Source organism: Moschus berezovskii, chromosome 5 (assembly GCF_049115385.1).
Source record: "Moschus berezovskii isolate FMDL1 chromosome 5, NW_MosBer_1.0, whole genome shotgun sequence".
In the NCBI taxonomy this organism is placed as follows: Eukaryota; Metazoa; Chordata; class Mammalia; order Artiodactyla; family Moschidae; genus Moschus; species Moschus berezovskii.
In genome coordinates, this window is record NC_142464.1 from 38,378,616 (window position 1) to 38,406,237 (window position 27,622).

The window sequence follows — 27,622 nt, forward strand, 5'->3', positions numbered from 1 at the left end:
TTTCTTGGGGAGAATCTTCTCTCCCCTCTCTGAATCCCTGTAATACATTATGTCACTTTTATGGACACAGTATACTCTGCCTTATGTGGTTGTTATGCATATACACGGCATCTCTTCCTAATAGCTTTGGAAGTCTTGCAGGTTTATATGCACTGCAGTGCCTAGAATCTTGTCATGTATACGATCTCTCAAAATAAAATTGTTGAATGCTTCAACCAACCACCTAATCTTCTGTCTCCATAAGCTGCTGCCTGCCCCCCTCCCCACACATCGGCTTTCAAGCCAAATAGTTTCATTCCTAGTCCAATCCTCATCAAGTGTATTTTTCAATTTCCTCTTTGCACATTGCTTTTATAGCATACATTCATATCTCTGATTGTCAAAATCCTACCTCCTTGGCTCAAATATCGCTTCTCTGTGAAGGCTGCCTTAGTGCTATCTGGCAGAAGAGACTTTTGGCCAAGGTCTTTGGCCATGGCTTAGTGGACCACAGAAATACCTTGAAAAAATTACACCAGCATCCTGATTTAAGAAATCATGTACATTTCCCTAGTCAGATGGGTAGGAGCAAGGTGAGCCAGAAAAGAGTGATGCTTAGGAGACCTTGTGCATGTTTCCAGACAGAGGCTAATATGTGCTTACACTTGCCTCGTAGCTGTAGGGATGGAAAAAGGAACTCAAGAAGTGGAGCATTATATAAGCTGACTCAATAGGGGTTTGTTTCTCTAATGGGTCCATCTAAGGAATTCCAAGAAAGAGGGGAAGGGGGCCTGAAAGTTTGCTGACACACCACTGGTGGAGATAAGGAGGGTAAGCTGGAGGATGGACAGATTTGCTGGGTTTGACCGGCCCTCTGGTGTAGGTGCTGATCTAGCAAGGTTTTTCTTAGAGTTTGGTTTATGTTTTCTAGGCAACTATAATGTGTGTGGCATTTATATTCATCTTTTATCAACATTTTATTTACTGCTTGAAATTTCTATATCAAAAATGTATCAGCTAGTGAGGACCAGTTGATTTTTATGAAACTCCATAGTGTACAAAGCTTCTTACATCTCTGAGGGATCATAAGAGGGTCCTCTCCCTCCCATCTCTCTTTGATCCCAGGAGCAGTCTGCTGTGGTCCACAGGGTATGAGTTTGTTTTGTTTTTATTCAGTTAGCATCAGCAATAGCAAGTCTACAGAGCTATGATGAGAATCTAGTGAAACATATGTATGGAGTCCAATCCTGTGCCTGGCATGTGGTCTGCATGCCCCCTGTGCCCCCCATAGTTCCAGATGGAACCCCCGCCCCTGCCATAGTTGCTATACTCAGGAGGACATAAATTTTGGCCTGCAAAGGATAAGAATTGTAGCAGAAATTGGCAGCTTAATTTTGAGATGAGCATGGATTAAACTTTCCTACATTTGAAATAATCCTACCTGAGGCTATGTTCCATGTATTTCATTTAGTGCTATTCAGAATATATGCCTGGGCAAACTGCCTTGAAATCCTTACACTGTGTAGATGTTTAATACAACCTGTGTACACAGTTTGTGTGCTGTTTTCTAGGAAAGAAAGATTAGCGTGTATGTGTGTGTGTGAATCATAACTTATATTTTAAAAATGAGACTGGGAGCAAGAGCAAATTGCGAGGAATTATATTGTCAATTTGAAAAACAGGCTTAACCAGGGTTATTCTAAATTTATAAAGGCACATACTACCAATTTCTGGTTTTATATTTGATAAAAGGCATTTTTTCCTTAGACCTGGGAAATCACCTTTGACCTCTTAAAAGTGAACCATCATCATAACCTCAGTGTCAAGAGATAAAGCTGGCTGTAGACAACATCTGGAACAAAATTAGTCTTTTTGATGGCACCTGCCTGTTGAAAGCTCACCTCTTAAACACTCGAAAAGGATAGGATTGGTGATGATGACTATTTCAGACCTGACCTTTTATTCTCTTGCAGTTCCCTTAACTGTGCTAGTGATGCTTTCTGACCTCTCTGAACTCTCCTGAAATAGACTCAGAACTCAAAGCAAACAGCAATTACGGGAACCAAGCACGGTTAGTTCTACAAGTATTTGACTTGACTCATGCCAAGTACACTGGCTTTCATATAGCAGGTGTTTGTAATGTTTGGGCTAATTTTAGTTTGTTCTTTTTATAAGAAAAGCCTGTATTTAGAACATTTTCTTTGAATTTCTATTCAGGTATGTCTGCTCCATGGTTGTTCTAGCCAGCCTAAATTTTTTTTAGCTAGGGAACTTGGTTCCCGCCTGTTCTTCTGTTAGGACTTTGGAGATATTGGGTCTGTGTTAAGCTGCCACGATGGGATTTGAGTCTCTGTCACAGTGTCACAATTTGGTCAATTCTGGGTATTCACTGTGTGGTGAAAGAATTAGTCACTCGGTGTGTCCGACTCTTTGCAATCCCATGGACTGTAGCCCACCAGGCTGCTCTGTCTATGGCAAGAATTCTCTAGGCAAGAATACTGGAGTGGGTAACCATTCCCTTCTCCAGGGGATCTTCCTGACCCAGGGATCAAACCTGGGTATCCTGCATTGCATTACAGGCAAATTCTTTACCATCTGAGCCACCAGGGAAGTGGGCAAAATGATAAATGTCATGGAGGAAAAAGGGATGGAGCTTGTTCTGTAACATTTTAAAGAACCGATTCGGGCACCTTTTGGCACAATACAAAGGGAAACTATAAGGAAGAGTAACAATAAGGCAATGGAAAATGTTGACAGCTACAGTGAGTTGTCTCAGACAATATCTGACTTGAAATCTTGGTCACATGTGAGTAATGTGTCATTCGGAATGTGAGGGAAATCATCACTGAAAGTCAAATATGTAAAGAGATCAGAGCAAAAGTAGCTCTGACTGAAGCCCAGGGGGCCCCACCTCAGCAGACCAGCATCCCCAGAAATCTTGAGGAAAACTCTTAGGCACCTGGGGAGCACAGATTAAAAATCATGGATTCTAAACAATGCCTCAGGTCCCCCCCATCCCATACTGGTTAGGAATCTGTCACTCAAGTGTCAACTGAAGGAAAATAAGCAATTCTCAATTCTACGATTTCTTCTATTTTAAACTTTCCAACTTAAGAAAAAATGAAGATTAACAAGAGAAAAAATATTCTCCTGTCTTCAGCACTTTTGATAAAATTATTTCCACTTTTCTAGCATCTAAACTTGAAAAATCAGGCGTATATGATTTCTTCTTCTCTTTTACACTCTATATTCAGTGAACCATTAAGTTCTCCTAATTCTTCTTTCAAAATGTACCTGCCATCTGTAAACTCTTTCTTTTTTTCAGTTACCACTGAGCTCAGCTCACACCTGAACTATATTGCACAAGGGTTTCATTGGCCTCTTTTCTGTTCCATTCCCTGAATCACTAATAGCTTAAACTTCTTAAACAACCCCTTTAAGAGACTGATTTTTCCTTCAGTTAAATTCTTCAGTGGGCTGTCCATCGCCCATGAAAATCTCCAGCACACCATTGTCATGAGCCTCTGTGAACACCAGTCCTGTTTCGGTCTCCTTCTGATGGTTCAAGGATTGAAATTCACAGGGAGGCACAGCCAGCAGCTGGCACCATATGTCACTCTCCCATAACACTCAAATTTGGGGTAGACATTTAGGCCCCAGGGAGGGTGGGAAAGTGGAAACACTTTGATCCCAAGATTGATTTACTTCTGACTTTATAATCAACATGTTGGGTAAGTAACAAACATTCCCCTGTGCTCAATACACACCAATGCTTTCCCATCTCTCACAGAATAAAAGCCAAAATCTGATGGCATTCTATAAAGCCTTATAAGTGGGTTCTGTGTTTCCCTCTGGACTCTTTTCCTACCTTCCCTCCCATCACCCATTCTGATCCAGCTACATTGATTTTCCCACTGTTCTTCAAACATGCCCATTCACCCCTACTTCAGAGCCTTTGTACTAGCTGTTCCCCAAATCTGGATGTTCTTTCCTCAGAGAGCAGCATGACTCTTACACTCCCTTTAAGGCAGGGGTCCCCAAACTCTGGGATCTAATGCTTGATGACTGAAGGTGCAGCTGATGTAATAATAATAGGAATAAAGTGCCCAATAAATGTGATGCACTTGAGTCATCCTGAAACGGTCCCCCTACTTCTATCCCAGACTGTGAAAAGATTGTCTTCCATGAGACTGGCCCCTGGTGCCAAAAAGGCTGGGGACCGCTGCTTTAAAGCTTCAGTCAAATGTTGACTTATTAGGGAGACCTCCCTGGTCAACTTATATAGCAAATCCCACTTTCACTCTGGCCTTCCTGCTCCTCCTCTTTGTCTTCCTCTTCAGTGCTTCTCATCTATTAGACAGTGTGCTTCACTTATTTATCCTGCTTATAGGTTATCTCCTTCAGTTCAGTTCAGTTCAGTTGCTCAGTTGTGTCCAAGTCTTTGCGACCCCATGGACTGCAGCATTCCAGGCCTCCCTGTCCATCGCCAACTCCCGGAGTTTACTCAAACTCATGTCCATTGAGTCGGTGATGCCAACCAACCATCTCATCCTTCAGTTGATTGTAAATGCCACGAGGGCAGGGATTTCTGTCTTGTTTACTGCTATATCCCAAGCATGTAGAATAGTTCCTGCACTTAGTGGGATCTCAGTGAAGATACGTTGAATACATGAGTGGATGAATGAACAGGAGAGTATGATTTCTTGTGCCCATAGCCTGGTGAGCTACAGTCCATGGGATCACAAAGGATCAGACATGATTGAAGTCTATAGGCATCTTCACACGTTTCACCCCAGCTTCATTTCCTGCCACTTCCTGATATGAAACCACATTCCAGACATCGTGGGCTACTGCTCTTCTGGGCATTTTCTCCCTTTCCTGTGCTTTGGTTGCACTGTTCCCTCCACTGGGAGGCCCTTTTGCATTCTTCTGACCTTTCCTCTGGGCTTCCCCAGTGGTGCTAGTGGTAAAGAACCTGCCTGCCAATGCTGGAGACATAAGAGACGCAGTTCGATTCCTGAGTCAGGAAGATCCCCTGGAGGAGGGCATGGCATCCCACTTGCCATGGGAAATTGCATGGACAGAGGAGCCTGGTGAGCTACAGTCCATGGGATCACAAAGGATCAGACATGATTGAAGTGACTTAGCATACACGCATGACCTTTCCTCTATGCTTAGGCTAAATTTCTACTTACTCCATGAAACCATCCCAAGTCACACAGCCTCATTCTTCTTCTCTTCTCATAGAATATTCTCTTGATAGCACTAATCTGACAATTAAATGTACTGCGTATCATAATTCATATTCTTGTGTTCTGATGTTACTTAAGCCATGAATTTTTATTCAAAGTTTAAATTGTGTCTATTTTGTTTCTCCAGCCTTGGAAGCTCTCTTAGCTAAGTCTAGGTGTAAGTGAATAAAACTGCTCATGGGCAGAGCTCTTGACCAGGGGTCCACCCTACTGCCCTGATGATGAGGGCACCAATACCTCAGCAGGCCCCACCTCCTGCTGCCGAGGGGTTTGCCTTAGTGCACCACTTAGGAAAGCTCTGTCTTAGGTGCCTTGCTCATAGCAGGTGCTCAGACAGTGTCCATCAATGGACTGATTGATCTTGTGTGGTTGTTTTGTTCTTAATATTTTCTCTGCAGCCTATGTAGTAATACTCATTTTTTTTAAAGAGACATGAAATCATTATTATGAAGTAAAAAACACATCATTAAAATGTCATTTAATGATGACGAACAAGAAAGAATTAAATATACATGAACTGGTGATTGAGCAGTTACCATGTTAATTGAGCAGACTTACCATTTTAATTGGACACACAAAATCTATAAAGGCTACATGTGTGACAGATGATTTTGTTCACGTGTTACTCAGATTATGAATAATTGTTTTTACCGTGACATTTCCATGGAGAAATCTGAGTGAGTGATCAATAAGTTGTAAAACGCTTGGTTATGCAGAATTGAATCTGGAAGGTCCAATTACATGTCTATCTTGCTGCACTGCTTATTTTTAATTTTTATTCTTAATTTGGAAAAAAGCATTATATTCATTAAAAACATTGTGTGAATGAAAGTTCTGCATTTGATATCTAGTGTCAATTATGTCAATTAGATATATGATGGGGCTCTAATCTATCTAACAACTAATGTTCAAAGTGTTTTCTAACATCATCTACAAAAGTAGATGAAGTTACTTCTGTAGCACATTAGGTATCAATAACTATTTTTAGAACAAAAAAGTCAAACTAAACAGCTGGGCATGTTGACACCTTTATTTTCAGCTTAATTTTACTGTGCTTTGATATCTAAATACAAGTCTTATAGCCAACTTTTATAAATGGATATTAACAGAGGACTAGCATTAACTTCAAACAGCATTAACTATTTGAAAGTCAATTTTAACACAGTTCTGAAGAGGAACTAAAACATCACCTATCAACTCCTTATTTATCTAGTGTGAAATAGATATAGGTATCCCTTGGTCCATGAAATGGCTATGATTCTGAAAAGTTTTATATAACTTAAAATTTTGCATATTGAACCTCATTTTATTTCACATTAGAATAATTCTTAAAGGCCCCCTATTATGAGCCGTTTGGGTAGTGAGTAAGCAAACTGTAATTTGTTTACTGATATCCAATACTGATGTTTAATTTTTTAAATTAAAAATAACCGTAGGTATAGGCTACTTGATTCCTAGAATTTTCAATAGCACCAGTTTAAAAATAAAACAACTTTAAAAATTAAAGTTTGCCTCTACTTCAAATTTTACGGCAGGCAAATTACCTATTAAAATATTTGTATTTATCATTCTGTCCCTCTCTGGTTCTGACATTTTACTGTTCTTTTATTTTGTGACATATGCTTCTTCTTTTGAAATAGCTGCCATGAAAGCTTAATTAGTTTTTAATGAATAATTAATGTAAAATTTTTGTGAATTTTCTATCATATCACAGATAATTTGAGATTTTTGAAATATGTTGCCAATTCTACAGGTTGGAACCTATTGAGTTTTTCCAAAAGGAAAAAGGGGCCTCATTCTTAACGAAGTCCAGAGAGGTATGTTTGTGGCACAAGGTAGGTAACAAGTGCAGACAAAACAGTTTCTCTTCTCCACTGGGAATAAATCTCAGAAACACGCAAAATCAATCAAAGATGACCCTTTGTCTTAAATGGTGTGTAATAGCAAGTTAGGGTAGAGTTTATAGATGTGCAGAAATGTTTCCACTTTGAACAATGTTCGCTTTGTTACTAATATTCCATGGAAACAAATGAAAGCTATTGAAAAAAAGAAAGTAGGCAAAGTCAGGTGAGAAAACCAGCGGTAGCTCATTAGAGTTTCTGTTCCCACGGTAGGCTGAATCGTTAGGTGGTGCAGTCGCTCTGTGCCTCTGTGCAGCTCTGCAAAATGCAGCAAAACCACGTCTTTTCTGTTCTCCTGGGGGTGTGTGTGGGTTGGAGGCTGTCCTTGTGGTGGTCAGCCTGTAAAACACTTTGCTTTCATCTGGATCCTAGGTCACGGTATATCCTGTGTCTTAGGTGACAGGAACAGTAACTAAGAGCCTTATTTGCAATTCAAATAAAAATGTATGAAAATTGAAGAGTAGCCTGAATAAGATTTCTTGTGTTTGGTCCCTTTGAACCAAGTTGTTGGAAAGTCTACAGTACTCTAATCATCCCGAGGGATTATCTGCAGGGACAGAAAATGAGCGCCCTGGTCTGTGCCACTCTGATGCAGGTGCCTGAGGGAAGGAATCAGTCTTTGAGTCCTGTGGACCAGGAGCAGGGGTTAGACAGCAGTTTCCCCATGTCTCAGGGTGATTTTCATGTTTTTGAAAATTTGGCCTCATGGTCTGGCATTTTGGGAAATTTCCAAGTCTTCCTTGTGGAAGGAATCTGAATCTAAGATGGCAGGCTCAGTCAGCACATGAAAACTTGCAGGATGGACTGGTCCAGTCAGCTGGACTGTCCAGGCCCATGAGGAGATACTGGTTTGGGGTGACTAATTCTAGAAAGTCTGTAAGGTGGCCTCCATATCCTGCATGTTGAATAGGGACGAGGAAAGGGCTGTGCCCTCAAACACATCCAGATCCATTCGTGAAAATGTCTTCATATATGTGATGTGTACTGCTTAGCACTGCGGCTTCACATAACAGGTTTTCAGTCAACACTAATAGAATTGAATTAAATCCATCAAATCTAAGAAGCTTTATCTCCTAATTCTTCATTGTCAGGTCAGTCATCTCCAACTAAGGGAGCTTGTAGATGCTACCTCATGAGATGGTGTTTATTAAAATTTGCTGAGGGACTTCCCTGGTGGTCCAGTGTCTAAGAATGTACTTCCAATGCAGGGGGCCCAGGCTCGATCCCTGGTCAGGGAACTAGAGCCCAACATGCTGCAACGAAGACCTGGTTCCGCCAAAGAAATAAATGCTTTTTAAAAAAATTGAAATGATTTTTAGAAAATGTCATACTTACTAGTCATTTATTAATATCTGATCACAAGGACTGGATAAAGGATTCATTTTTAGAAATAAAAACACTCTAGAGGGAAGCCCATTTCTAGTGAGCCCATTGTGTTTTATCAATTATCATGATAAAACATTTAAGAATAAGACCTATATTTACTAGCACAAAAGTTATTAGCTCTGATTTATTTACTGTTCTCATAATTCAAAATGTGTTTCACCATCCCCAAATTCTGATTATAGAATACTTATAACTTTTTATCCAATTTTGTGGCTTTAAAGGTATTATGTAGGATAAATTGATTTTTCTCATCTTTCTTTCTAATTGATGAAGCAAAGTACCGTCCAGCAAAGTCTATTTTTTAAAGTATTTATTCAGTTGACAACCAACCAAACTAAAAGAGATGTAAAATAACATAATTGAGAAAATGACAAATTGCCTGTAGTTCATTATGTATGAGGAAGAAAGAAGGTCTCACAATTTTCTAATGTAGAATTAAACCAAAACCCTGTGCATAACTTCTGATGGGGTTGAAAGGGACAACCAACTCTCTTTATGATTCACCAGTGGAATAAATTCAACATCTAAGTGGAATAAAAGTATGTGTATGTAGGGTGTTTGTCTTGTTTTGAAATAGCAAGTTTGGTGGAAGTGGTGAGGATCAGAGTGAACACCGGGCTAAGGGAAGTAGCACAGGGCAGAAGCAAGATGCCCCGAGTTCTGCCGCTAGCTGTGACCTGATGCAGCTTGAGGTGCTTGCTTTCCCATCTGTAAAATGAGAAGGTGAATCAGATGCTCTAAGTGGGCCCCAAAGAGGAAGGAAGGTTCTAGAGATTTGCAGCCTAAGCTTGGCAAGAGAGGAGTGAGTGGAGTCATTGTACCTGAGCCATCCCCCAAATGCACCACTGATTAGAATCTGCGTGAGTGTGACTGAAGCACGGCAGAGTTTAAAAAAAGACTGATTGTCAAATATTGGGGAGAGTCACAGCTTCTCAGCATCTTATGTTTTCTTATCTGTAAAATAAGGGAGATAGTCTAGATAGCTACAGTTCCTTCTAGTTCCAACATTTAAAAATCATAGAAAAGTAGAGATTTTAAGCTAAATTGAATATGTTTTCAGATATATCTTCATCGAGTGAATTAAATGCTAGAAGAATTAAATATTGTAGTTCAAATGCAGAAAATAACACTATTAGAAATAATGTGGGAGTCAATTTCCAAATTAATAGATTCAGCATAATGAATATTTCCCCAACAGCAAAGCAAATATTAATACACAAATTCTAAGTTTAATAATTACCTTTAACTTTTTTAAAAGTAACAAACCCTCATCCTACTATTATTATAATGGCTGCATTGTTTACATGAAACAGGGTAAATCTTTCCCAAAAAGGTGCTCATAGAGATGATCACAAAGGAAAACAAATATATCATTGATTCAAACAGTCTCTAATAGCAGAAAGGTGGTCTTGCATCGGTTTAGAACATCAGTTGGTACTGTTTTTAGAGAGCCACTCATTATGGTATCGTTCTGCTAGCAAAACTTAATGTGTGTTATGCTTTAATTCAAGGTAAATTTTTAGAAAAATTCAGTTCTATCTGTGAGAGGGTAAGCATTTTCATTGTATAGTTAAGACTTCAGTGGTAGGAGAGCAAGTTTAGAAAACATTTTTATTAGACAAATTATTTAGACAAATTATACACAGAAAGCTCTGTCACTCATAACTGAGGCCTTCAAAAAGTGGTTTGTGTATTTGTATAATAGGCAATACATCAAAATAGGCCTATTTTAAATATTGTACATGGTTAACAGTTTGTTGATAGCTAAAATCACTGCAACATCTGGTATGTCCCTATATAGCTTGTTGTAAAGATTTTTTGTTTTAAAATCAGAGTTGTGAATGAGATCATGGATGTTACAAGGGAAAACAAGTTGTGCATGCACTTAGATACTTGTTACCCTGGAAACAAAATGGTTTCGCATGATAAGAAAATTTTCTGCCTTACACAGTAGACAATATTTGACAATTTAGTACAAAAACAGTGACAGGACAAGATGCTCCCCAGAACAGAATTAGCATCAAAATATAATATACCTTAAGAATATATCTTTTAATTTCTCCTAAAGCAAATCACATAGCTTGATTCCTATATCAATCCTAGCCACGGAATGAATTAGAATAAAATAAGTCTATGGCTGCGTAAAAACACATGATAAGTTCTTGCTTCCTACTTACCATATTTTAATTGAAGGATTACAAACAAAATTCTTTCTACATTTCTAAAAGGTAAGAATGCTACTTTAAAAGGATTGTGCACAAAGAGGCACTGTTTTTTGTTGTCATCCTTCTATACACTTGGCACGAATGTAAAAAATACATAACTCCTCCAAATAGAACTGAATAAAAAAGGGGGTGAAGTTGAGAGCCCAGTAGGGTTGTTATATTTTCTTCTTTAGGATAATGTATGACAGTAATTAAGGCCACATCAATATTTCTTAAGGGCTCCCATCTCTCCCCAACTACAGTTGTATTGATTGGCTCACTGCTTTGGAAGAGAATTTATTAACCTCCAATGATCTACATCTAAACTTGGATAGAGCTCTCTGTGCTGTGGTGGATGTGGTTCAGCTAACAACATTTTCCATTTAGAGAATTAATTAAAAGTAAAATTATCAAGGTTAGCTTTATACATTGCTGAATAACAAATGCAGAAATCTATTCAAATGAGTTACATCTAGGAACAAATATTAAATCGCCCTGGATGTTTTAATAACAAAAGTATAAAATATTCTCTGTTGGCAAACAATGCGAGTCAGAATAACATTAAAGCAACCTGCCTTTTCTAACTGAAAAGACCCCCTGCACTATACATAGTTCCTGTATACAAGACTTTTTTTTTTTAAACTAAAGCTTTATTAAATGAATTGCAATAGCAATGGCCGCCTTTGAATATATATACACATTATATAGGTGCATATATATGTATATATGAGATACTATTTAACACAATAGAGGCTGCTGCCATATGATAAAGTTTACTGTACATAAGCAAAAAAACCTTTTTAATACTGTACAATCACATAAAGGTCATATGCACTGTTGCAGTGCAAGAGTAGTTTTAACTGTAGTCTTGACTGGCATATTAATGGCTTTTTTGTAATCCTACAAAATTGCATTCTCATATTATGTGGCCTGAATGGTCTTTAAATTATTCTATAAACACTGCAGGGGTTGCCTTTGGTCCATGGTAAAAGGACACTCGACAGCAGTGGAGCATTTTATGGATGCAGCAGAAGAATGTAAAAAGACTGAAGTTATTGCAATTATAGTTTTAAAAATAGAGAAATGTTACAGAAGAGGCCTTTATGTAAAATTAATCCTGCATAAACTGCTAGTATACTCAGTGTGTGTTTCCTATTCTTGAAGTACAGTATATGAAAAGCAGTCTAATAGGATCCTAGTATACTACCTTCTGGGGGAACAGATTGAGTAATGAAACAAAGTGGAAGGAGATGTCTGGAAAGAGAGGGAAGAAGAGAGAGAAAGAAGTAGAGGAGAGGAGAGGGAGAAGGTAGAGAGAAAGAACTAGAATTGTTACTAATAATCCTGATTAAAAAAAAAGTTACATCCATGTTAGTCCCACAATCTTACAGTTGCTCCTTGCAAAGGGAGTCCTACAAGAGAAACAGTGGAGAGATTTTGTTGGATTCTCATATGGAAGTGCCTCGGTCTGGATCGTTACCCAGATTGAGCCCCAGGGTAGGAGTTGGTTGATAAGGAATAGATGACATTGTTTTGATAGGACTCCTGAAAAAGCCCCCATTAGGTGCCCTGTGCCTAAAAGGGCCAGTTCGGTGCTCAGGCACGTTGCCAAAAGCGAAACCAGAGGCAGCTTTAGCTGACAGTGTGCGGCTAAGAGTCTGGATCTGCTCTGGGATAAAGGTGGTTGTGGTAATATGAGTGTTCCTGAAATCACTGATTTGCTCCAGTGCTTGTCGTGTTGGCAAAGTGTCAATGTCCAGAGGGGTCAAGTCAATTGACGAGGTGGAAAACTGTTTATGGGGGCTGTCGTCATCTGTGCACAAGCTATTTACACGTCTATGGAGGTGCTCCAGGTCAATTTCCTTGTCATCCTGGAGATGAAGAAAAAGAAGATAAGGTTCTCATCAGTACTAGCTTCCATGGTTAAAAAAAATAAAAAGTAGTTCAGCAAACATGATAGGTAATGAACTGAACTTTGGGGTTTATTCAGTTAACAAATATTTATTGAGCACCTAATATGAGCCAGGCACTGTGCTAGGTTATGGGGGTACCCATGATTCTGAGACAAGGTTATCTATCTTTTTCTTGCAATGAAAGTTCTTAAATGAGCAAATGCCACATGCAACTACAAAATATCGGAGTAGTAGATGGGTGATTGCCTTCTACAAGAGCAGGGACAGACCCAGGCAAAATTATACAAATAGAATGTATGGCTTTGGCTACACATTCCCCCACCCACACCTCCTCTATTTGCATGCTTCCTTCTTCTTCAGGATGTCTCTCATTCCAAGTTGGGTTTTGTTTCTTTCCTCTATTCACTCCTAACCTTAACTTTCCATTCTTGGAGATAAGTAATACTATGTTGATATGCTAGTTTACGCTAAAGTGTTAGTGACTGTTAAAGGGTTATTTCTCTTTCAGCTAGAAACATGTGGGATTGTTTAGAGAGAGCAACATTCAACACAAGAGAATCAGTTTCTGATTCAGGGATTTCATACATTCAAGTTACCTCGTGCCTAAATGATTCAATATTGTGAGGTCAGCAAAAGAAGCTTTAGAGACCCCTTCAAGTCATGACATGTGAGTGACAGCTTCAGTTTAGGGCCAGCTTAATACTAAATGGCCTCTAAATCAAAGACACTTTGAGCTACGCTAATAGAGTCTTAGTAAGAAGGTGCTTAATGAAGAAAAAGGAAGAAAAATCTCAGATTTCTGGAGTTGAAATTAATTCATAAATTCCTTAGGACTTTCACTAAAAGTGAGCATTAAAGCCCAATATTTGACAAATAAAACTGGCAGGAAAGAAAATTGTCCTTTTCATCAGTCTTCTTTATAGCCAAGTTCAATAAACTAAATTTATGAGGATTTAATTACATCCAATAAATTAAAATTTAAAATATCTATTAATCATAAAAGAAAATATTTGTTCATATGATCTGGATTAGCTGCTATGAATTAGAATGGAAGATGTATTTTTTTCGTTGTGCAATTAAAGTGCTCCTCAGTGAAAAATATTTTGATGTGCATCACTGTTTTTCCTTCTCCTTTCTCATTTCAAAATCCAATAAAAATATCCATTAATGCAATATTATCACTGAGACTTTAGAGGGTTGAAAGATAGAATTTTATGGTTCCCACAGCAACTATAATGTAGTCATCCATCAACAGATATAATAATGCAAAAATTTAATATCATGTATAGTAATTCAAAATATAAGGAGCTTGGGGAGTCCTTAATTTTCAGATTTTTGAGACTATGATGTCTGGGCTATAATGTTGCATTAATGTGGTCTTTGGCATTGAATCAGTGTCAGTAGAGATACCAGAAGTTTATTCCACAAAGAAAACACTACAGAAAAATCTGATTAATTTTCAGTTTATACCCCACTAATTTAGAATGTATGATCACTCAGACAGGTAGGAAGCTAAAATTTATCTTTGCCGAGCCAAGCTTTTCCTTATAAATGGTGCTGATCAATTTTTCATATAAGGTGGAATATATATATAAGGAATATATATAAGGAAGGAATCCCCAGAAAATTTTAGGAAACAATCTGTTTGAAAGAATATATTAACATGCAAAAATTCACATGCAAATGAGAAGTCATTTTTATTTGCACCTTAAAGCAGATCCTCTTAGGATTTACTTAGGCATGTTAGCCAAGGTCTAGTTACAGAAAGTTTAAAACTGTCTTTCTTTGAAACTATTCAGCAAATCAAATTATTCAGCAAATTCAGGTTGTTTTTCATTTCAATTTGTGAAGCTTTAGTGAATATGAGTTAATTATTAAGCTTTTTTTTCACCTTTTGATCCAGTGGAAGATAAATAAATAAAGGAGTTTAACTTCAGATAGTCTCTGAAAATTTATAAATCTCACTTTTTTTTGGGGGGGGGTGAAAATAAAGCACAGGGCACTTTAAAAGATATATGTAACTCTGAAATTATTCTTTCAAATTTCTGGAAAAATTTTAATATGGCCCTGGAGTTAAGCTGATCCAGGAGGAAAGATGAAAAATGGAATTCTAAATGATTCCATGGTATGGATTTGTTAAGCTTAGAGTCATCAAAGAGCTGAAAGCATATGATCACTTCTCTAGGTCTACATGTAGACAGAGGGATGCAGTCTCTGCCAGTGAAGAGAAAACTGATTATTTTACTGTAACACTGCATTTCTTAGGCCGAATCTCAGAGACACTAGTAATTTACCTATAAGTTAAACAGCTACTTGAAATAAAATAATAAGTGTCTTCGTTAAATGGTCAAGGGACTCACAGCCTTTAGAAAAATCATAGACCTAGTCTATCCTAAGATTCAGGAGAATTTCAAGGCCCATTATGGCTCATGAAACTGTCAGTCTTTCAAATGTTATCGTTTCCTCTTCATGGATCTGGGATGTCTTAAAAATGCAAATTGGTATTGATCTTACCAATTTTTACATTTCATAAGTTTGTTTTCATTCTTCAAGGAAAGAAGAAACAAATCCCACCCCCAACCATTATCCCCTTCCCTGTGATGAACCTCCCTGGAAACACAGTCCTCGTGTTCGCTCAACATAGTGTCGAAGCTTTCAATCAAGTACCTCTTTCGATGGAACCCGGGAGCCTTTCCTCTTGTTCCACCAGGTCTCCAGCATGGCTATAAAGCAGGAGAGGACAATGCCAGCAGCCAGGATACAAAAAACCCCTGCAAAGCTCTTTATGTCCAGGGCGCCTCCTTTCTGCTTTGTGTCCACTGAGGAGTACAGGTCACACTGCCCATTCTTGGGCCACCACTTGTGTTTCAGAATGTCCATGTCACCATTCTGCTGAAGCTCCAGGATCCTTGGGGTGAAACACACAATCATGTGTTACTGCAGATGTGGTTAACTGCCTCAGTCCACAATATACCCGTTAATAACCCCATCTCTAAAGGATGGTGGCTGTCAAGGGGAAATAAACATATAGATTAGCCTACAGGTGGAATGTTCTGTTCTGTTCTGTTCTGTCGCTCAGTAGTGTCCGACTCTTTGCGACCCCGTGGACTGTAGCCTATCAGGCTTCTCCATCCATGGGATTCTCCAGGCAAGAATACTGGAGTGGGTTACCGTTTCCTTCTCCAGGGGATCTTCCCGACCCAGGGATCGGACCTGGGTCTCCCGCATTGGGGGCAGACGCTTTAACCTCTGAGCCACCAGGGAAGCCCATACAGGTGGAATGTTAGGACATGCAAAACATTATAGAGTTAAGTTCTATAGATAGATTTGTGCCACAAATGCTTTCCTCCCTCCATTATTATATTCTTCCCTCTCCCCTCTGTTTTTTTTAAATTTCATTTCAGAATCCTAAATATTACCCACCCACCGCCCTGGTTTGTTGTGATGTGTTTTCGCAATTACATTTCGGAGGCACTATTTTCATGTGGTTTCAAGCTGCTGCAGTTTTGTGTTCCTACCCTATATCCAGAAAGATGCTCTGGATCTTAACGCTTTTATGAAGAACGTTTTGCTGCTTAGAGCAAGATGCTGGCATAATGTCACCCAGCATATGCTACAGACAAAGGAATTCAATTAAACAGACTTCTATTATTTAACACAGTGTGAGAGAAAGCCTTGGGACATGTCTGAAGTTGATAAAATACATCATTTTGGGTTTTTCACACAACTGATCTAGTTTCCTTTTAATGCCAAAGGCGAAATAATCTTACTTTGGAGAACGAGAAGAAAAGTTGACCAGAGGCTTTCAGAAGTAGTTAAATTCAGATAAGAAATGCCCTTTTTCTTCTCTTACTCACTTCCAGAGTCTGGGGTGGGAGTGGGGGTAGCTGCAAAGACTGCAGCTTTTAAAATGTATACTTTTCATAGAGGTTTTACTCTCAATTCCAAATACTTTTTGGGCTCTACCTCAGACTTGCCTAATTCTGGCCCTCCTCCAGCTGTGCCCCTTCTCACAGGGTGAGAACAGTCAGGGCCAAGGTCAAGAGCAATCCAGAGTGGGTACCAACTGCACAGTTCCCTGACATTTCCTGCCCAGGCAGCTCAGAGTACCCCGCCAGGGCCCATAAAGGCCCATTTCCATGTCTGATTATGAGAGCAGGTCTCACAGAGAGGGGTACACAGGTCTCCACGGTGGTGTTTGGGGGGTGCCAACAGAGTTCAACGTGCAGGCTCAGGCACACACACCTCTGTGTGGGAAACCCCTCACTGTGTAGGTTGAAGGGGAACCAGAGCTCAACTTCTTGTGCCACTGAATCAGCACAGAACTGTTAGTTGGTCACAAATTAGAAACACAAACCTGATGTCCTAGGGGTCATGAAGGTATATTGATCAAGATGAGAGGACAGAACATATTTTATCTAGCAGAATTTAACTTAAGTCTTATAGTTAGGATTCTCCAGGCAAGAATACTGGAGTGCGTGGCCATGCCCTCCTCCAGGGGATCATCCCAATCCATGGATCGAACTCAGGTCTCCTGTATTGAAGGCAGATTCTTTACCATCTGAGCCACAGGAAAGCCCAGACTTAAGATATGTGGACCTATATTGTACTCTTGTCCCAGCTCTTGTATTATCTGAGGACAGGCCGCTTAAAACTTTAGAGAGAAGCACTAAGCCAATCTGGACGGAATAAATAACTCGCTTTTGGTGACGCACTCATCTTTTTTACCTGTCCATGTCATCTACATGTCTCTAAGTATGAGCTTAATGATAATCGACATTCAACCAGAGCTAAACAAGAGTAGTACCAGCCCTAAGGGCTATGATGGAGAGTTAAGCCTTTATTTCTTAATTTTCATTCTCTTTTGGAGTATAGTTACTCTAGAAGAATGTTGTGTTAGTTTCAGGTATATTCAGCAAAGTGATTCAGGTATACATATACACGTATCTATTCTTTCTCAAATTCTTTTTTCATTTGGGTTATTACAGAATATTGAGCAGCATTTCCTATGCCATACCATAGGTTCTTATTGGTTAATTATTTTAAATATAGCAGTATGTACATGTCAATCCCAAACTCCCAATCTATCCACCTCTCCCCTCCTGCCCAATAATCAAAAGTTCATTCTCTGTGTGTGTGTCTATTTATTTTGTAAATAAGTTCATTTGTGTCATTTGTTAAAGATTCTGCATATAAGTGATATCATATGATATTTGTCTTTCTCTGACTTACATCTGTCATCTACCTTTGGGTTTTCCCACAGCCTCACCCATGGTGACCCCTGCTGACACTCTGGGATCAACATTGCATTGGAGCCTCCCTCACAACTTGGACATCGTTCTCATGAAATTGATGGGTCTGAAGTTCTGTTGCTTCAGAATGTTGCTCAAAAAGGGCAGTAAATGTGAATTTACTAAAGTGATTATGAGTGTTAATGGATTCTATTTCACCCTTATTCCAGCCTCCATCCCAGATAAGGTCATTTGAATTTCCAAAAGTGTGTTCCAAGGGACCCTAGTGCCTCGAGGGTTTCTGCAAAAAAAAAAAAAAAAAAAAGGGTCTTGTGGTCATCAACTCTGAGCAACACTCTCTTAGAAATTTACCAAAATAAGGCAGCCTATTAAAGGCTTTGAGAAGACCTGTAGAAAAGATAATGTGTATGATTTTGTTTACTGCAGCATTTCCTAAATTTATAAGACTTTCATCCCCTTTTCTTATTTTCTTTAGAGCTAAAATTTTGAGGAATACACTTGAGATATAGTTGCTCGGGTCACAGGAGCAGCTCTCTGTGGGGCTGTGAGGCACCATCACCCACATCCTCAAAGTTGCTTGCTTGGCTTATCTATGAATATCATTCAGATCCCATTAGTAAACTGACACTAGGTATTTGCCTACCTAAAGACACTAGGTAGTCAGGGCACTACTGAATATAAAAAAACAGTCATCCTTAAAGTAAATAACTTCTTAAATGTGAATTTATAGGTACCTGTAAAAATGAAAAGAAACTACAACAGCATCTTCTTAATGAGAACATATCTGAGTACAAAATGAGCGCCCAACTTTCCCTGTCTTTCTGCTCCTGCCACACGATATTGGTCAGTGTCTGTGGAAATGGAAGAGTTTTCCTTCACAGACAGCACTTATCATCATTTGTAATTATTTGTGGTTACTTGATTAATGTCTGTTCCCCTCCAAGAATATGTACTCACCATCTTCCATACTTCCTAACATGGAGCAGGCATATACTTACTTATTTTTAATTTAAAATTATTTTATTTTATTTTTTAAATTTATTTTTAATTGGAGGACAATAGCTTTACAATATTATGTTAGTTTCTGCCACACAACAATGCAAATCAGCCATAATTATACAATACCTACCCTCTTTCTTGAACCTCCCTCCCTTACCCCCATGGAGCAAGCATATATTAAAGGATTGAATATGCTCAACAGAGTTTTTTGTAAATGAACCCTACCTCCAGAGTCTACTTATCATTTCTTGTCATTAATCCTACTTTCTAATTTATTCCATTCCCACCGATTCATCTGTTTATTCAATAAATATCTAAGTAGTGATTTCACTTCAGGCATTGAGTTGGGTACAAAATTTATGTTAAACCACAACTGTACATTCAGCTAGCATGCCCTGGGCAACACTGAAATCATTTCAGTGCTCAATTCATGCTAATTTATTCTTTCATTCGTTCACATATTCATTCAGGAAAGGATTATTGCTTATTCTTTCTTCTTAGTGGTCTTGTACCACTTATAATGTATCCTTATTATTTCAACACCTGGAAAATAACTTGGTTTAAAAAATAATCATTGAGATATACATATCCTATATCACCCATTTTGATTCCCATAGGAGTAAAGGGCCTTTACTAAGTCTAAAGAATGTGTTTAAAACTGTAGAATATTTTAGGTTGAGCAAGCTGGTGGTAGGAGTTTTTTAGATTCAGCAAACTGGTAGTAGGAGTTATTGAGGGGAAAGAAAAGAGACTTCTGGGACTTCTCTGGTGGTGCAGTGGATACGAATCTGCCTGCCCATACAGGGAACATGGGTTTGATCCCTGGTCTGGGAAGATTATACATCCTGCAGATCATCTAAGCATGTGAGCCACAACTACTTAGCCAGTGCTTTCGAGCCCAAGCACTGCACTGAAGCCCGCGTACTCTTGGCCTGTGAGATGCAACTGCTGAAGCCCACGCGGCTTAGAGCCCATATGCTGCAACTAGAGAAAGCCTGCACAAAGCAATGAGGACCCAGGCCAGTCAAAAAAAAAAAAACAAGTTAACCTTCCATACACACTCTAGTTAACCTTCCACACACACTCTAGTTAAAGAAAAAAGAAAAGAGACTTCTCTATGCACCTTCAAGTACCATCACATCGCAAAGATATCTTTATTGGTTGTTCTCATAAAGCACAGGTAACTGAGGCATTGCAGAAGACCCTGTCTTTGGGGATATACAGACACACTTGGCCATAGAATTGCTCAGTCAGGCTCTGACCAGCCCACAGCAAATTCCAGGAACATAGACTGACCTGGATTACAAGGGCTCTGAGGAAACAGAAGTGTTCTCTAAACCCAGAGTGCTGCTATACATTTTTTCCACACAATCCAATGATCTTGGAAATTCCCTCAGAACAGTTATACTACACTTTCCTTTCTATTATACAACTAAAACTATTTAAGGATTAGGTAAAGAAAGTTTAGCAAAATCTAATGCACTGCCTTAAAGAATAATGGGATGAGTCCTTACAATTAATAAGATTCCATTTTTCAAAGCTTCAAAAGCTCTGGCATGTTTAAAAGAGACTTAAAAATCACTCTTAAAGGAGAGATTGGCCATTTATTTATAAGCAACACTGATGTTTCGTGTGTGTATGTAATAACGCAAAAATCTAGTTGCAAACTTCTAGTGCAAAGAGAATGTTTAGTCCCATGGAATGATTGTTCTTGTTATATGTGAAATTTCCACAAGATGGCAGTCTTTGCTTATAAAGAACAAAGTACTACTCTGTTAACCCGTGGGTTTGAAAAGTGAAAGTATAAACTTTTTGGTGCTGTAAACACTTAAATTAATGAAAACAAATTTGGATCTTAGACTGTGATGATTGGATACCTAAAACTTCTTGGAGTGTAGTCAGGAAAATTCCTGCCATTTTACTGCAGAGTGATGATATGCTGACTTTGGAGAGTTATGATGTTGAGAATTAATGAGACCATAAACAAAAGCATCTTGCTCATTGCTTGGCACTTAGTAGGCTACCAAACCTCAAAAGCTAGAATTATAATTGCCAGCATGTGTGACAACCATTCTTTCTCTGAACCTGTACTGGTACATCTTCTTAATGGTGAATTATATTCCCAGATGAGTCAGTGCAGGATTCATGATCCACAGAAAAGAATACTGCATTTCCTTCTTTTGTCCAAAAGTATGAAAGCATTTGTAATCTCATTGAACAGAAAATCTCAGAAGTCCATACAACTTCACTTGAATTTGAAAATGGCTAATAGATCAATCCTGCTTGCATTATTGATATAAGCGTGCAAATTTCAGGGAGAAGGCAAAACAGCCTTCTTTCATATTCAAATAAAAATACTCCACAGGTTTCAGGCATTTATCTTGAAAAGCTTTTTACTTACTTTGAAGATAACAACCTCATTTTTGTGTGAGAATTGCATTAATTATTGACCACTTAACATCCTTCATCACTACTCTAGAAATTGATTTTCAAATTAATATATTTGTGAAAGAACAGGTTTCTGAAAGACATGCAAATTTCTAATCCTGCATAGGTAACTTCGATTTGCCTTTGAAAACTATAGTGGTCTATAGTGTCCTCTCTAATTTTGTTAGGTTTCTGGCTCTCAAATTCCTGCTGAGCTTTAAAAAAGATACTGGTTAGAGGACAGCTCAATTTTTAGTTGCTTCTGCTGGGAAAGAATTTAGGGGTAATCAGAAATTAAAAAGAATAAAGGCAAGATTTCTTTTTTTTAGGCTATGTACACAGGAATTTCTGTGAATCTTTTGCAATTGGAATTTCCCTCTCATATTCACAGAAGTATAAACTACTAAACTAAAAAGACTGAAAGTGTTAGTTGCTCAGTCATGTCTGACTCTTTGCTACCCCATGAACTGTAGCCCACCAGGCTCCTCTGTCCATGGAATTCTCCACACAAGAACACTGGAGTAGGTTGCCATGCCCTTCCCTAGGGTATCTCCCTGAACCAGGGGTCGAACCTGGGTCTTCCGTACTGTGGGCAGATTTTTTTTACCCTCTGAGACACCAGAGAAGCTCCCAAAAAACTAAAGACATCATTTATTCTCTCTACTTCCCTCCACTCAGCCTATGGATGAGGAAACTGAACCAGAGAGAACAGTCATACTCCCAAATCATCACATTCAACACACTTAAAATAATTTACATATTACAGTCATCAGAGGCTCTTTGCAGCCAGAGGTAAAAATGCCAGGGTTCCAGCCACTGCAGGCCATGCCTTGGCTGTCCTGAGGGCTGAAAGGATCGATATTTTAGCAATATTCTGTGCATCATTTAAGACACATCTGTTGGGAAGCACTGCTGTAGAGATTAAATGATTTTCTTACTGACTGACACAGAGTAAATATAAATAGTTCAGTTGGGTCTAGAACTCATGTCTGTCCCCCAGTACTTTCCCCTCTGTTACCCTGCACAGCCTCTAATATGCAACTATTTGGAGAAGACCCATCTCTTTTAGTTTCAGAGATTTGTTAGACTCCGAGTAAAAATTTCATCAATATGTTCCTTCAAATCACACGATATAATTGTAGCATGATTGCAAATTTATTCATGCTACAATTTGGGCGTACAAAAAAATACAGCATTTCTCTAGAACGTAATTGATTTTCCTAAGGAGGAATGGGCCTGCTGAGCAGTGGGAACCAAACTAAAATTAGCTCTAGGAGTTAAAATTTAATCTGCTCTAATAATTTAACGTGTCTCTAGCTTCAGCTCAATTTACTTGAATGAATTACTCCATCTTCCCCATTCTTCCCAGTTCCTTTGGTCTTCTACAAGATGGTGTCAGGGTTCATGGGGGATGACATTATGTCTCCTATGTGGGTATTTGGTGTGAGGGGCTGCTGGCCTCTTGCTGGTCCTTGGACCTGCCCTGGCAGCTCTCCTTTGAGATTCCTTGGGGCTGGGCCCAACCCTTAGATACTGACTGGTGATTGCTGCTAAAGTCTGCCGAGACGTCAAGTCTGCTCTGTGTGTGTGTGTGTGCGTGCCCACGCATGCACGCTCAGTCGTGTCCAACTCTTTGTGACCCCCATGGACTGCAGCCCATCAGGCTCCTTTGTCCATGGGATTCTCCAGACAAGAATACTGGAGTGGGTTGCCATTCCCTTCTCCAGGGGATCTTTCCAACCCAGGGATTGAAACCATGTCTCACGCATTGTGGGCAGATTCTTTACCACTGAGCCACCAGGGAAGCCTGTTGAATTTGTTAAACTAGGCTAATGTCTGTCTCAGCTTCTCTAGTGTTTGTAGCCTCCTTACTCACCCAGTCTCTGACATGCTTTAACCTTTCTCAGCTTCTACGCTTTTCTTCATCCAGCCCCTGACTATTCTGCAGTCCTTCAGACACTACTCTAGTGTCACCTTGTCATCACTGGGGCTCCCAAGGGTGGCCTATGTGCTCTTCCTCAACTCGGAAGGGAAGCCTGGGAATGAAGATGGAACTTCTGCTTTCTCCTGACAGTGTGGCCATGGCGTCTCAAACATCTGAGGTCTTCTCTGTTGGTGCAGAACCCGATGAGCCCAGGGAGCACCCCTAAGAAACACTGGGTGGGAAGGATGCTCAAGATGGATGGGATATATGAATAAATAGCTGATTCTTGTTGTTGTACAGCAGAAACTAGGTATGTTTGTACAGCTATGACAAACCTAGACAGCATATTAAAAAGCAGAGACATTACTTTGCCGACAAAGGTCTGTATAGTGAAAGCTATGGTTTTTCCAGTAGTCATGTATGGATGTGAGAGTTGGACCATAAAGAAATCTGAATGCCAAAGAATTGATGCTTTTGAACTATGGTGTTGGAGAAGATTCCTGAGTCCCTTGGACTGCAAGGAGATCAAACCAGTCAATCCTAAAGGAAATCAATCCTGAATGTTCACTGGAAGGACTGATGCTAAAGCTGAAGCTCCAATACTTTGGCCACCTGATGCGAAGAGCTGACTCATTGGAAAAGACCCTGATGCTGGGAAAGATTGAAGGGAGGAGGAGAAGGAGACGACAGAGGATGAGATGGTTGGATGGCATCACTGACTCAACAGACATGAGTTTGAGCAAGCTCTGGGAGTTGGTGATGGACAGGGTGGCCTGGAGTGCTGCAGTCCATGGGGTTACAGAGTTGGACACGACTGAGCGATTGAACTAAACTGACAGCAGAAACTGATACAATATTGTAAAGCAATTATACTCCAATTAAAAAATTTTTAAAAATGAATGTTTTGAACAAAAAATAAGAAAACTCTAATGGGAAGGAAAGTATCAAGCCCTCTACTCTTGTGTCTTAATCTACCAGATGTCTGTCTCTCCACTTGCCCATTTCCTTTCCCTTCCCTTTCCCTCTCTTGGAAACCCCTGGCCAGAAGAGGTACAGATTCCCTGGATACCTTCTTATCCCCCAGGACTAAAATTTTCTTGGCATTTCACCACAGTAAAAGGGAATTTTAGCTACATAGTGATAGAAACTTTTTGATCGATACCTCCAGGCATTTCCTCAGTTTGGAAGTACTGAGGCAACTTGGAGATAGGGATTGGTGAGGATGAAAATACATCTTTTAATATCTCAAAACATTTGTCACATACTTATGAATTTGATGCAACCAAATTAAAAATACATTTAGGCGTCTCTTAGTAATGTTAATGCTATTTGTCACTGAGAAAGAAATTTGGGAATAACTGAAAAAAAAAGTATTTTTTTTGACACAGCAAGTACATCTGTTTTGACCTGGAAAAGGTAGCGTTAGTGGTAAAGAATCCATCTGCCAATGCAGGTGATGCAAGAGTTGTGAGTTTGATCCCTGGATCAGGAAGATCCTCTGGAGTAGGAAATGACAACCCACTTCAGTATTCTTTTCTTGCCTGTAAAATCCCATGGACAGAGGAGCCTGGCGAGCTACAGTCCATAGTCCATGGCGTCCCAAAGAGTCACACACACACACACACTAAATCATTTGCTGCGTGTTCACAAATTTTTCCTCTCTATGGATACTGAGAAAGAATTAACAATAGCATGCAGAGGATTTTCAAAAAATGGGAGCTCAAAAGGTTTCTCATTCATTCATCACTTCTTTAGTTATGGTCTTGGAAAATGTATGTAAACTTGGGCCAAAGCCAAAACACTTATCAAAGACTCAGATTTAGCATTCGATTAAGTGGAGTGGCCCTCTGATTGGCATGTTTGTTATCACTATTTAAAGATCAGAGTTGTAAAAACAAATTCTATCAACTTCCTGTGAATCAGACATTAGTTGGTTGTTTTTTTTTAAGTAAAATCTCTAAACGATCAGTTAGGAGTATTAGATACAACAAATATTTATTGATAACATTTAATAACTCAGTAATACCAATAGTCTAAAGGAGGCTATTGGAAGGATTTCTTTTGTTTAATTTGAACTTTATTAACTAGTTCTTCCAGTTAGTTGAATTAAATGCCAGTTGCTTATTCAATACACTGAGATTGCCTAAAATCATAGACGGGAATACAGAATTTCAAATGAATTCACAAATATCATCTTTCAGAGCAGGGGTTTGGGCTTCCCAGGTGGCCCAGAGGTAAAGAATCTACCTGCCAGTACAGGAGACACAAGAGATGTGGGTTTGATCCCTGTATCGGGATGATCCCCTGCAGTAGGAAATGGCAACCTACTCCAGTATTCTTGCCTGGAGAATTCCATGGACAGAGGAGCCTTGTGGGCTCCATGGGGTTGGAGAGTCAGAAACGACTGAGTATGCACGCACAGCAGGGGTCAGCAAAACTTTTGTGTTAGGGGCACGATAGTTAATGCTTTAGACTTTGAGGGCCACACGGTCTCCATTGCAGCTACTCAACTCTGCCTTTGTAGTTTCAGAAACAGACCCAAGAAAAATTTGGCTTGATGGTTCTAATTGCTGACTGCTTTAGAAACCCCATAGCAGATAACTCCATGAAGTCAACAAGTATCCACTTCACTGATGAAGATGTTGAAGTTCAGAGGGCTTAGATGATTTGGCCAAAGTCACATCATTAGAAAGCATCAGAGTCTGTTTTAAAACCAGAGTTTTTGACTCATTCCATTTTTTTAGACTGTATAATTTACATATGAGAATAAGTGGTAATGCTTGCTGTTAATATATGTGTGTCTTTAAATGAATACAGAGCTATCATGTGTTGATTTTGTATTCCACCATGTTGAGAAAGAATTCAAGTGAATTTTGGATATCCTTGGTTTTCTGATTATCCTAAAACATACATCTGAACATTTATCCTGAGACTGGGACCACTCAGGCTCTAAGAGTGACTGCCTTAATTATTCAAGATCATGTGGTATTTGTTGACTGAGTCAACATTTGCTGATTCATCTTCCAGGCAACTGGAGCAACTGAAGTCAAAGAGATATGAACAGATATTATACCACTAAAAGAAATACCAGGGAAGTGACCGTGATTAACTAAGAACAGGAAAGACTGAATGAGGCAGAAAAGGTGTTGTCTCTTTTAATCAAAAGATATAAAAATACTTTTTAATTATTCATGGGCAGAGGAGCCAGAGATCAAATTGCCAACATCCATTGGATCATGGAAAAAGCAAGAGAGTTCCAGAAAAACATTTATTTCTGCTTCATTGACTATGCCAAAGCCTTTGACTGTGTGGATCACAATAAACTGTGGAAAATTCTGAAAGAGATGGGAATACCAGACCACCTGACCTGCCTCTTGAGAAACCTGTATGCAGGTCAGGAAGCAACAGTCAGAACTGTACATGGAACAACAGACTGGTTCCAAATAGGAAAAGGAGTATGTCAAGGCTGTATATTGTCACCCTGCTTATTTAACTTCTATGCAGAGTACATCACGAGGAACGCTGGGCTGGAAGAAGCACAAGCTGGAATCAAGATTGCTGGGAGAAATATCAATAACCTCAGATATGCAGATGACACCACCCTTATGGCAGAAAGTGAAGAGGAACTCAAAAGCCTCTTGATGAAAGAGCAGAGTGAAAAAGTTGACTTGAAGCTCAACATTCAGAAAACAAAGATCATGGCATCTGGTCCCATCACTTCATGGGAAATAGATGCGGAAACAGTGGAAACAGTGTCAGACTTTATTTTTTGGGGCTCCAAAATCACTGCGGATGCTGATTGCAGCCATGAAATTAAAAGACGCTTACTCCTTGGAAGGAAAGTTATGACCAACCTAGATAGCATATTAAAAAGCAGAGACATTACTTTGCCAACCAAGGTCCGTCTAGTCAAGGCAATGGTTTTTCCCTGGTCATGTATGGATGTGAGAGTTGGACTGTGAAGAAAGCTGATCGCCGAAGAATTGATGCTTTTGAACTGTGGTGCAGGAGAAGACTCTTGAGAGTCCCTTGGACTGCAAGGAGATCCAACCAGTCCATTCTAGAGGAGCTCAGTCCTGGGTGTTCATTGGAAGGACTGATGCTGAAGCTGAAACTCCAATACTTTGGCCACCTCATGCGATGAGTTGACTCACTGGAAAAGACTCTGATGCTGGGAGGGATTGGGGGTGGGAGGAGAAGGGGACGATAGAGAATGAGATGGCTGGATGCATCACCGACTTGATGGATGTGAGTTTGACTGAACTCTGGGAGTTGGTGATGTCCAGGGTGGCCTGTCGTGCTGTGATTCATGGGGTCGCAAAGAGTCGGACACGACTGAGCGACTGAACTGAACTGAACTGAACTGAATTATTCATGACTAGAAA

At 39.4% G+C, this 27,622-nt stretch overlaps 1 protein-coding gene across 3 annotated transcripts in view; it reads right to left on the minus strand.

Moving 5' to 3' along the window:
* GRID2 (glutamate ionotropic receptor delta type subunit 2) overlaps positions 1-27,622 on the minus strand; it is a 1,729,520-nt gene that overhangs the window by 24,926 nt on the left and 1,676,972 nt on the right. For 2 of the 3 annotated variants that reach the window (XM_088836036.1, XM_055434840.2), the window contains 2 exons: positions 15,303-15,543; positions 12,165-12,593 (listed from right to left, as the gene is read on the minus strand). In XM_088836036.1, the coding sequence (XP_088692162.1) occupies positions 12,171-12,593; positions 15,303-15,543 (664 nt within the window). In that variant the 3' untranslated portion in view covers positions 12,165-12,170. Of the gene's footprint in view, positions 1-12,164; positions 12,594-15,302; positions 15,544-27,622 lie in introns of those variants that run through there. The other variant, XM_088836035.1, reaches the window with a different exon arrangement.